The 12,676-nt window shown below is 39.7% G+C and overlaps 1 protein-coding gene across 10 annotated transcripts in view; it reads right to left on the bottom strand.

Moving 5' to 3' along the window:
- The window catches only part of R3HDM1 (R3H domain containing 1), a 48,768-nt gene extending 38,205 nt beyond the window's left edge, over positions 1-10,563 (bottom strand). For 8 of the 10 annotated variants that reach the window (XM_064661576.1, XM_064661584.1, XM_064661580.1 and 5 more), the window contains exons 1-4: positions 10,430-10,563; positions 9,397-9,607; positions 2,364-2,405; positions 1,830-1,919 (exon numbers count right to left, since the gene is read on the bottom strand). In XM_064661576.1, coding sequence (XP_064517646.1) covers positions 1,830-1,919; positions 2,364-2,405; positions 9,397-9,567 — 303 coding nt within the window. In that variant the 5' untranslated portion in view covers positions 9,568-9,607; positions 10,430-10,563. The remainder of the gene's footprint in view (positions 1-1,829; positions 1,920-2,363; positions 2,406-9,396; positions 9,608-10,429) is intronic. The other 2 variants (XM_064661579.1, XM_064661585.1) reach the window with 1 other exon arrangement.
- Between the last annotated feature and the right edge of the window lie 2,113 nt (positions 10,564-12,676).

Here is a 12,676-nt window from a genome sequence, read left to right as displayed (position 1 = left end):
TGAGGCAGCCAGCAGCCAACTGGTGGTTATGGAAGGACTCTTCCATGCCTTCCCGAAGATTGTTTGGGAAACAAGGCAAAATGGGTGAAGAAATTGCCTGAGCTGTTACAGAGGGCATGCAAGACTTGTGTCCCACAGGATGTGCACTCCAGCATCAGAACTTGTAACAAATTCCCATTCTAACCCTCCAACAAGCATTCCTCCACTCTGTAGAGAAGAACTAAATTTGTTCTCACAATCACTTGCACAGCTATTGGGATTCATTTCTTCCAGATTACTGCTTCCAAAGAAAACTCACAGCTAGATCTAATTCCGTTTCTGAACAGGCAATTTGCTTTATGGATTCCTTTTGTACCATCTTACATTATCACAATTCAATTCATTCTGTGGAACAGGCCTTTACCTCCCTCCTACTACCACAATAATTCCTTTCCACAACCACCTGGCAGTGCATAGCCAAGGACAGATTCCCAGAGGACATGGTGACAAATGCCATCTGCAGAGAACACTTATTACAAATATCTGATTTTAAACCACTCAATGCATAGTCCTGCATAGTGCTGGAGGCTGGAAAAGCCTAATGCCTCATGTTTGAAATACACCCTGCATGAACCATCCACCAAATCAGGGTTCTGTCTTCTTGTAATTGGCTACTGTGACTGGAAAAGTTAAACCTCACTGCTTCAGACTAAACAATTCAGCCTCAGCTACATCCCTCAGCCTATTATCTTACACAAAACATTGCAACAGGGATGTAAGTCATTGTAAATAGCATTAGCTTTTCTGCTGGCTTTTAATCTCTTGCTCTGCAGCCTGTTCCAATCTATGACTTAGATTTTCATCAAATTAGCAGGCCTGGTTTCTGAATTTCCCTATTCAACTCTTCAAATTGTGGTATATTTCTGAAGGCCTACAAAAATACTGTTTTTTCATTTTCCCCAAGGAAAGAAACCCCAAACCTGGATACTCTGTGCTTCAATCCTAAAAGAATTTTAACTACCTTGACAAAACCTACATGAGTTCTCAATGCCTGTCCTTTCCCAGAAGTGAATTAACCACTCCCCCAGCAAAACCCCTTCACACCTGCTATTCTACTGGTTCCTTCTTAACAAAAGTGAGTTTTCACAAAAAGAGAGTTTAGAAGCTTCTCAATAGCAGCAAAGGATCATTTCAGTTTTGACAGGTGTGAAAAAACAGCAGCACTTTGATGGCCTCATTCATACATACAACCTACAGCCAGTAATAGGATTTTGCTCTGAAGATCCAGACTGGTATAAAGGTAAAGTCAGGTAAATTGGATTTTGTTTAAATTCTCTCAAGTATTTTTACATATTTTGTTCAGCATGTAAGAACTTTAGGTGTGTTACATCACCCTAATACATTAGCCTTCAGACACACCCAGGTAGGTGTTACACAGCCACCAGCAACTGTGGCTGACATGCAGGAATTCAGCTACAACACCAGAACTTACAACTGTTTCCATTTCCTAAATACAAAAAGCTGATAAATTGTGCTCCATACTAATCACAATGTTTCTGGCTTACTGATTGCAGACAGCACTTGAGCAGGGTAAGAGCCCTTCAAATGCACCGTAAGACTAAAAAGTTAAACTAACAAATCCCCTCTTCCTGTCCCCAGACATCAACCAGCAGAGTCAGCAAAACATAAAAGCAGCAAATTCTTCATCTGACATGATCACCTCTATGAGAGCTGTACGAAAAAGAAATTAAAACCAGGCAGTGCCCACATATTTAAAGAATACCCAAAAGATTTTCTTTTGAACAAGTTACTTGAAATTGTTTCAGAAACTTCAGTAATGTGGTTTTTACCTGGAGGTCCTGTGATATTTCAGCTGTGGGAGGTGGTGGATACTCTTCACATACAGCAAGGCTCCGAACTAACTTTAACTTTGTGTTTGACTGAAGGAAAGTATGTAAAATTAAAAACTATGGCTCATAAAAAGTTATATAAATACACCATAAGCCATTACTTTTCCATTCATTTTATGTAAAACAAAATGGCTGAAAACTGCGTTTTTAATGTTTTCAATAGAATAAATAATTCTTTTAGGATGAAAACACCCAAGCAATTGCAGCTTTTGAAGGCACTACCAGCACAATAGAGCACATCTAATGAAAAGTAAATAAAAGTGTTTGGGAAAAGTGTTTCTCTCCATAACAATAAAAAGCCACTAAAAATATGAAGGCAAATCACAAAAGCAGACAACTAGGCACGACAAAAACCCAACAGAATAAAACAAAGCTACGATGCCAGAAAATAAAACTAAAGGCACTTTCCACAAAGTAACAAAGCTCCCCAAGCATGAAGGGCTCCCTCTGCATGCCAACACAGGGCTACTGTACCTTGGACCTCTTTGCTGCCTGTCCAAAGGACTGCAGGGGCCGCTGGACAACACAATAGAGAAGGGTGGGTTAAACTCAACGTACAGGTGTGGTAACAAAAGTCTGTACAAGAGAAAGCTTTGACAGTTATCACTGAGAATTCTGTGACAGGAACAGCAGGTGCTTTGGGCTGCAGGATTATACCCTCTCCCACTTTCTTCGGGCCCGTCCTTGATTTCCCTTCTCCATTGATCAGGACTACAGCAGGAAGGAAGCATCACTCTGCTTCAGCAGAATCCAAGCAGTTTGCTCTCTCAGCCTGCTCCCACATTTTAAATTCTTGTGTCCTAATTTCCTTGGCAACATCACATGCTTTTAATAAATTTTCTTTCTATTCCTGAAACCTACCTGGAGAAATGATCATTAAAAAAAAAAAAAAAAAAAAAAAAAGCCTTGCCTCTACCAGGGAACAGGTACCAGCTGATGACCCACTGTAAGCAGCTTAAAACACATTGGGTTTTCATCTTTTATCTTGGGACCTATAAAAGTATATTTTGAAATGAGCCACTGGTCATTTTTTGCCTTTCATTTAATAAGTTACTATGCATTAATATGCTTTTTCTCCTCCTGGAGCCATTTTAGTACCTTATTATGCATTAATTTGCTCTTTTTCCTCCCAGAGCCCTTCTTCTATTACTACTGTTCCTTAAAAAAGAAAAGATTACCAGACTTTTACTACAGGATGTATGATTGAAGGGTACATTTGAACCAACAAAAGCATTTAACAATCTGTTAGCTGCACAGTTAAAACTAACCCAACCCTCTGTGCCAGTGACACAGGAATAGAAGCATTTAGAGTGGCATCACATAATTTAAGTACTGGTTTCCCTGGAGAACTAAAACTCAGGTATAGAGAAGCCTTTAATAGAACTCGTTTTAGAGAACACAGGCCTAATATTTTTAAGGAGAAAGGAATCTTGGTAATATAATTTCAAATGTTGTTTAACGGACAATATTTCATCCTTTCAGAAGGAAACTAAACAGAAAGTCTATTGGAAAGCTCCCTGAAGCCAGCCCTCCTCAGGAGATGCCTATCAAGTGCCTGAGCCTCTTAGCAGGATGTACATGTTGCTTAAAAAGCACACCTGGCCTCCAGCAGAGAGCTCTGCTCGTAAGGCAGAGCCGCTTTTCCCCTCATTTTCCTCAAGTCCCAAATGTCTATTTTGGGTGTTGCAGCAGCTCAGCTGAGGAGCAGCAGAAGGGGAGCTCATTTCACTGTGTAACAGCATTTTAAATAGCTGCACTGAAAACTAACTGAACTCATCAGCAGCTTTTCAAAGGAAGCTTGCTGGGATTTTGAGCAGCAGAGACAGTCCAAATGCTTCCAGACCTGGAACCAGTCAGACTCTGAGTTTTGCTGTTTCCATACCTGGGACCATATAGAGGCTTGGAGTTTTGCTGTTACCTGCAAAATACTTTTTTCCTTTCCATCATCCCAGCTGAAAGCCTTCCCTGAACCCTGAAAGCTGGCACTCTGCACATCCCTCACAGAGTTCCTGTTACACCAAGCTACTGAACTTTCCAGAACCGGATGATTTCCCAACTTCCTGTGGATTACTCCAGCCTCGATTAGCTGAGGTGCATTCAAATCCAGCAGTGTAAACTCAAAATCACATCAGGACTACCAGCAGGGTCCTCAGTTCACTGTCCAGAAGCAAAGGAATCCACACTTGGACAACTGTTTATCTTTTGCAAAATTGTGGAAGATTTGAAGCCAGTATATAAACCAAAAGAATATATGGAAGCAAACACCCCAGATCCAACATTTGAGGGGGCACAGAGGAGAGAAACCAATTTAGTTCTACAGGGCATCAGACACTTTAAACCAGCCAAACAGAATTCCCAGTACTGTTAACCAGAACTTGACACACAAGCTACTGCTCGCTAATTAGATAAGTCACACATTTCAGTTATTTTTAAGAGTGATTAAAAAAAACAGCAGAGAAGAGATTGTTGCTGGAAAGGAGAAACCATATTGTAATTAAATTCAGTCAAGATCTGTACAAAGCACAGATTTCTCCTCACTTTACCTCAGTAAAGTCTCAGGAATCCACTGCAGCCAAAACTTCAGTTTCACACCAGATAAAGTGAAGCAAATGCCTCAAAATTTAATCGAGATATTGAAATGATCTGATATCAAATCTGAATTCTTCGTAAGAACATTTTAAATTAATGTGGGTTTTATATTTCAATGACAATAGGACAAGTTTGGTTGTACATTCCTTAAAATGTTTTACATATGTTGTGTCTTATCTTCTGCTTTCCTTGGGGAATTACAGTTGTGTTTCCAGGTTGGAAAGCCAACACTGACACTGTCAATTTTTTAATGACAGGTGTTTGCAATCTCTGGAGAATACGGCAATATAGGATATTCAGGGCAGTAAACTAAGGTACTGGAATACTCTGGTGCTCAGTTTCATGAGCACCTGACAATTTTTAGGGACTAAACCAATACTAACAACACCGGGGGGTCACTGTAGGAGGGAGATTCTCCCTTGACTGATATGACTCAAACTTCAAGGTTCCATATGAGACAAGTTTCACCCCACCCATCATATCCAAACTTGTCCAACACTCCTGTGCCAGGTCTGGATTCCTGGCTTTCCTGTGTGACTTTCAGGATGCCAAAACACAAAATACAAGCCTCCACATCCAGCTGTAACTGTGAGCAATGAGCACCACACACTTGTTGGGTAAGAAGCACTGGAACAATAAATGGCCGGAGTGCTGGGACAGCTCACAGGGAACAGGCTGCTGTTGTGAGGCCTGAGCCTGAAGGTACAAACCCCAAAGTCCCGTCAGTGCACTCTCAAAACATGAAGATAACTGGGCACAATCCAGTGATGCCTTTCTTGGACAGAGGATGACACCATTTCCACCGGAATTCCAGGACAACAGGCAGCCAACGCACATCGTAGCTGCTAATGAACATTTTCTCTCTTTTCAGGCCCATGAATTTTAGTTCTGTCCTAATTTCTCTGCATTTACTAGGTTTTGCTCCTACAGAGCATCTTTATGTTCCCCACTTGTGAAAAAGAATTTATAGCTAATTTAGAACATGCAATCCTTGGTGAGTGCAAATTAAGCAATTTCTTCATATTTGCAGCTCTCAAAGACTTCTACTGCCTTGAGAAAACACTGTGTTAATGAAAGCCCTATTTATAGTCATTATGGGCATGATTTCAAGACAGTGTTTAAAAGCAAGTATTCCAAATAATTGCATAATGAAAATAATGATTAGGTTCTTGTCTTTTAAAAAAAACCACAAAAACACAACCACTTTTAAGACCAACTATTATGCTACATTTCCAACTGCGCGATAAAAAGGGAAATAAGATAGCATTTACCAAACACATGTAATCATATACATCCAGGCTTTCAGTAGGAGTATTTGCCTACTTTATTTTTGCCCTAATGACCTCACCAGATCACACATATTAAATGCAAAGGAAAGATGTGGAGCTGTTACAGATCCTCCTCCATCATCCCCGTGCTGTCTAAACAAGTTGCATAAAAGCAGGGCAGGCACAAGATGGCAAACTCAGACGTGTGAAAGGCTTTGTGAAGGAGCCCTATTTCTGAAGTACCATTTGGACATTTCTGAGGACAGGCACGACACAACAGATCTGAACAAAGGGTGTTCTGAGGACACTCAGCTTTTCACCTTTCTGCTCAATCAGGTCTCAATTTTAAGTCCACTTAAGGACTACAGTCCTGAGCACCACAGACAGATCTGTACCACTGAAGGAAGGAACAGTGTGGGCTCTGGCTACTTGCTGTCCTCCATCAGTGAGCAGTGACAGCAATTTTCCATGGCACAGCAGAGGGTGACTGATGGAAAAATAGCTTCACCATTGGACATGGAGGCAGTTCAAAAGTAGAGAATCTACCTGATCATTTATCTATTTAAAAGGATTATGTCACGTATTTTGGAGACAAAGAAAGGTAAATCCTGCCAAGGCCAAAACAGCTGGGGAGGAGGCAAAGAAAAGCTTCAGAGAACTCAAGCTGTGAAAGAGAGAGAGCACTCAAGGTTGGCGCCAGTAGGGAGGGAAGAAACTCGTAGAAAGAGAGATGTCAAGTTGCCAAGTAAAAAAATTAACCTAATTCCCCCAAAGGACAGAGATATCTGTGTAATTAGCATAAAACAAAATCAGAATTACACTCCTTAATACAACATTTGCCTTGCCTGTCTCATACAGGAGATGCACACAACTCTGTATTCATGCTCCAGCCTCCATCCTTCCACAAGGCTTTTATGGTTTAATAAAAGAAATGTTCCTAATAAGAAGAACCATAAGGGACTATCTTGCAAGATAAATTCAGATCTTTAATGTGTCGTAAATATTTCCTGACAGCCCTTACAGTATTGCCTGTCCCCACCACCCAAGGACAAAGGCAACACACTTCAGACCCTGTATTCCAGCTAATTCCAAATTAGTGTGTTGTCACTTGACCTGGATAAGATTAACATGTGGGAGACAACAGTGATTGGTGAACCAAAACCTTCCTGATTCCAAAAACTACCACAGTGCTGCTGTGCATGTTCATGTGCCTCTTGTTTCCAGTGTCATTTAAATGACACTTGAACCTCAATTCAGATATGACAATTCAGAAATCTCTGTATCAGTTATACTACTTTTGCACTACTTAAAGGAATTGGGAGTGTTGGCCACGTCCTCTGATTAGATACTTTTCTCATTCACATTGTACCTCCAGCAGCATCCACAATAGCAAATCAGTTACTAATGCACAACCCCTCAAAATAATCTGGAATTTAGAACCACAGTTACATTTCAAAACATAATCACCAGTTTCTGAACCGTGAAGATCCAGAAACACACCTGAACTCAAACCACGTTAAGTTTAGACAGAGGAAAAATCACAACCTGTTTCTTCCTTGGCTGTGAAGAGTCAGTAATCAAGTGATAACTGTACTCAGGAGTATTACTGTAGTTTGCCAATAGGTATTAATGCTAGGGAGGAAAGCCAAACCCAAATCCCATCCAACTCCCACCCCCAACCCATCCTCTCAACTAGCAAACAGAAGAACACAACAAATTCCAATAAGCTTCTGATAATGTTCTCTAACATTTCTCAGCAAATACTTTATAACCTGCACTTAATGACAAGTAGTGTGTTCTGTGAAACTTCATCAAACTATTTAATCATCCATTAGGTAAATCTTGCTGACTGCTCCACTGTTCCACAAGGATTTTTTACTACGGACAATCCAAAATGTTTGTATTTTACTATAAAACATGCTTTCAATGAGAACTCCTCAAATATATGACACATATTTGCACCAGAGGCTACCACAGTACGAGTGACATTAGCTTCTACTGATTTCCCCTGTTGCAAAGGGCTTGCTCACATTAGCAAGGTTCCACTGGTAACTGCCTGTCTTCCACTCTGGAAATCTGCACCCTCAGCCTCCAAACTCTGTTTTAATGACACTGCTGAGGTAACAGGAACGTTCCAATTCCAGTGGAGACTCCTGGACACCACACTGAGGACAGCACTGAGCACAGATGCCAGTGAAGCTGTGGCCACCAAACAGCCTCCAGCACAGTTACTCAGTTCCTTTTGGGCATGGAGAGAATTGTTCCAGTCACCAGCCCTCAATCCTGGGCAGCACCCCAAGCAATCATCCCCCTGCCAAACCCACACCCCTGGCAGCTCTAACAGGTTCATTCCTCTGGACTCTCTGACTGGGGGGTTTATCTCTTATCTGCCACTTGAGTCTCATACAAGTTTCCACACCACAATTTGTTGAATGGGATTTGTTAAATGAGGAAACGTGAAAGGGATCTTTCCATATTACTGAACTGTATGAAAATAAATAAACCTTAAATTAATTTTTAAGGCTTGCTACTGAGATATTGCATTGATTAAAGGAAATACCAGCTCAGCCATAATGCCACCAGCTTTTCAGTAGCAGTTATTTCTTATGTTTCAGGAGAACTATTTCATTTCAAGGATTTATTTTTTTCCATAAAGTTATCTATTTACACTGATGTCAGCCTTAATAAAGCCAGCAGACATTAAAGTGTAAAACTATTGTTATTTCAGGGATCTACAAGATTTATTTGGAAGCAATATAACATACAGATAAAGTTTACTTCACTCAGTGGAGTATTGAATTGTTAGTCTTGAACAAAACTACTCCCCAAAGAACCTTTTACTCAATTCTCAATAACAAAAATCTAATAAGTGCTGTCCTGGTTTTGCAACCCACAAGAGAATCTCCTATATCCCAGTCAGGATTTTTAACAGAAAATTGTTCAGTCTTAACCCACAGACACAAAATTCCTATAGACAACTAGATTTTTGTAAAACACAAACTTCTGTGCTTTCTTTTAGAAATCTGGTCCATTTTCTAGGTTGTGTCAGAAATTTTTAGCTGCTTTCCTGAACTCCTCCTCATCTGAGCTGCTTACAGTCCTCAGGGAGCAGGTGGGAGCCTCAGCCAGGAGTGAGCTACCTTGTCCCACGGGAAAGAGACCCATCTCCCAGGACTCAGGAGCATAAACACTCAACTAAACCTCAGAGGGATCAAATCTGCTGCCACAAATTCCCGATCCACCCTCATCAGGGTGCTCTCCATTACACAAGGTGTTTTCACACTATTTGCCTCAGCTCCTTCTCACTTGAAATGTGCTACCATGACTTCTTTACAAGTCCATCTCCCACCTGCAAAGGCCATTCTTTATATGAATCATGAGGACTGTCTTTCCTACTTAAAAGTCATGTACTAAAGCTGTCGAGCAGTGAAGAACAGAGGAAAAGAGAAGGTATTCTTAAAAATGTCTGACTCATCTTTACAGGAGGGGAGAGGAAGCAATAATCATCCCACTTGCTTCCCTAACACCAGCCAGGTTTTCCTACCCTGTACTAAAGAAACACCTTAGAGGATGAAGAGAATGGAGAAGAACAAGAGACAGATTGATTTAACATGATACACTAGTGAAAAATGAAGTGGAGAGCTCCTTACCGGCATACTGTTCTTGTTATCAGGACAATTCTCATCCTTCTCTGCTGGAATCTGCTCCTGACTTCCTGATTTTAGAAGGTTTTCAACTGGGTCTGTGTCTTTAAATTCAGCTTCTGAACCCTTCATTGCATCAGTTTCATCTTTTACAGTGAGAATATCAGACATCCTCATTAGAAAAGGTTATTTTAAAATTCTACAAGAAATATGGAACCTTTAGGACAAAGAAAAAGTGGATCATTGAGTCATTTAAAATGAATCAAAAAACCCCACCCATACCTAAACAGCTGCCCAAAATAAACACGATTTTGTTGCAAAAAGGATCTTTTTCCTGTCTTGTATTAGAGGAAGTGATTTCTTTTTAACCACTTTTATCAAGAGGCTTTAAGAGCAAACATCTCTACAAACAAGAACTAAGGGCTGCACTATTGGATAGCACTCACAGATTTTTCTTTCTCTATTTTAAAAATAAACTAGGTTCCAACAGAAACAAGGGAAGATTTTCTGAGAGGAGAAGAGAATTACATATAGATTTATTTTAAGAGGGTTGAAAGTAATTAGATGAATCATAATTTCCCAAGTGTGCAAAAAATCATAAATTTCATTAAAACTTTTAAGTTTTATTGTTGCCAGATATTTCCTGCATTCAGAACTTGTGCAGTTGGTATCTTATGTACTAAATACAGTAAAATTAGTCTTAATAAAATTAAGCATTTTCTCAAAAGCAACAAAGAAAGAGACAGATTTGGTAATTAAAATAATAATAACCATCATCAAAAATTATATTTTATAATAATAATAATTTTTAAAACTCTATAAAATATGACTAAATGTTGTAACAGAATCACCTCAAATTTTCCCTAGAAAACAAGAAACACAAATTCTTGTCATTACTCAGCTACAGAGCAAGTAAAACCAAGAATTTCCCATTTCTTCAAAGAAATAAAGAGTAAGATCTGAATGCTTAAAATCATTCATAGGAAACAACTAACAATCAAAGAATATTGTAGAGAAGTCTTACTATCTGGTTTAGTACCTGATATGTCCTACAGTTTGGGGATTGAGGTCTTCCACGAAGATAAAATAGAATAATCCGAAGTTCCTTTTCACAGTTGTCAACCAGGATGTCAGCTGGAATGAACCATCTGGAATCTGGCAGGAGGAGTCCCATGTCCCTATCCCCAGTGTAGAGTCCTGGACAGAACTATGTGGTCTTGAATCAGCAGGAACATCCCTTTTGAGTGCCTGAAAACCGACAAAGGAAATACATTATACTCGGTGTGGGAGGGGAGAGGGAATTCGGTGACACCCAAAAGCTTAAATAGTCATTTTAAGGAAGAAAATAAAAAATCAGAAGCCATAGAAGAAATCAGCTTTTGTCACACCCATTTTACTTGTCCTATCGAGCAGCAGTGACAGTTTTCCTTAGAACTCCAGACATTATAGAGTTAACACTAATCATAATAAACATTTTGCTGGCATTCCTGGTGACACTGTTCCTATAAACAAGCAGGTATCTTCCCAAAGAGGCAGAAATCCGCAGCCCAGCGGGTGTGGGGGAGTGACAGGCCATGGAAGCTCCCAAACCCCTGTCAGTGTAACAGCGATTTTCTCTTTGTTGTAGTTAATAATCTACATAATCCATATTTTAGGCAACTTGAATTACAGAAGACAGTTTTATTTTATTCAGCAAAATAAATGCCATCGGATGAGGATTTACACAGTTTTACAAAACTGATAATGTTCCATCTCCCCTCTTTTTCAGATTTGCTTCTCTGAGAAAGAAGTAACCCCACCACCCCCAAGGCAGCGTTTGAGGTGGAAGGCAAGGGCACACCTCTCATGGCAAAGCAAAAGTAATTCCAAGGTGGTTTTCCCAGACAATCCAGATGCAGATACTAAGATTTATGAAGAAGTTTAGGTTAACAACCTTCACTGTAAGCAGAACTTGAAGAGAGATGCTGTTTGATTTTGTTGCCTGATATATGATTTGTACTATATTTAGATAAGTGTTCAAAAATATTACATGCTGAAGACAGAAAAAAAATAATCATCAAAACTCAAAACGTGTACGTCCAGTTGCAATTATAATATTGGAAAATAAGAGTAATTTAATTGCTACTCCCTACACAAGTCACAAACATAGTAACTGCAATGAACACCTTGAAGTTTTTCCTTTAATCCCATCAAATTCACTAAGGGCTCCTGTCCTTTTGCAACACCATTTTCAAACGGTCTCAGCACCCTCAGTTACTAAACTCCTGCTGCAAACACATTGCCTGCCTATGTCAATCCAGAAAACTGATGCACAGGAAAAATGTCCTTATATTTCCTACACCAACCTAACTGCAAATCAACTTAGAACTTGTTCTGGACAGATTTTTCCTTGCAGACAGATTTAAAGCTGCAGATTTGGTGCTATGTAACCTATAGGGAAAGGGAGAGAGCTGAGGAAAAGCTGTATAGTTTCAATTCACATGTAAATATCTAGTTTTTGGGTTCACAGAATGTGGCTATTTTGAGTCAACTGGAATCACCATATGTGCATCCACGAGTAAATGCTTCAGATTAAGACCAAAACACACTTAATAGAAAAATGAATCTTTGCTTACCTGATTTTTTAAATAATAACAGCCACAGATGCACTGTAATTGATAATGCAACCTGGTGTTCGTGACACACAACTGTGAGTTATAAATACTTGGGTAATAGTCCCTGAAGTTTCCTCTAATCCAGACAATTTTCATAGCTGAGATAATCTGGTTCTAGTTTCTAAAATGGCAGAGATTGGATTAAAAAAGACTTCAGGAATTTTATGTGCTTCAATCTGAGCGGGGGGGCAAATCACAGACCATCCTTATAAATCTCAGCTCTTTTACCTCCCCAGACAGTTGGATGTTAATTTACTGTGTCCTGTGAAGGACAGAAAAAAGGAGAAGAAAAGCAGGAAGGCTCCTTAGGAGCTGCTCTGCTCTCTGGGGAGGAAATTGGTTCTAGTCAGCAAAGTGATTGACTGACACCAAATCCCAGCACTGGCCCTAGACTGGACTGCAATACTGACCAACATAAAATCTGCAGATTTTAATAAAAGGGACATGATACCTCTGCCCTAAAATTATCTGAACAGTGAGAGGACTGAGTATTACTTATAATATTAAAAGTTCAAACAGCTCACAACAGATCTTGTGAAAAAAGCCTTTCAATCTTACCATATTTTAGAGGTGACAAAAATAGGCATAGAGAGGAAGTACAAGGACTTGCATGTAGAAGTGGAGGATAATAT

The sequence above is a fragment of the Pseudopipra pipra genome, chromosome 7 (genome assembly GCF_036250125.1).
Source record: "Pseudopipra pipra isolate bDixPip1 chromosome 7, bDixPip1.hap1, whole genome shotgun sequence".
NCBI lineage: Eukaryota > Metazoa > Chordata > Aves > Passeriformes > Pipridae > Pseudopipra > Pseudopipra pipra.
This window is presented reverse-complemented; position numbering and strand designations above follow the sequence as displayed.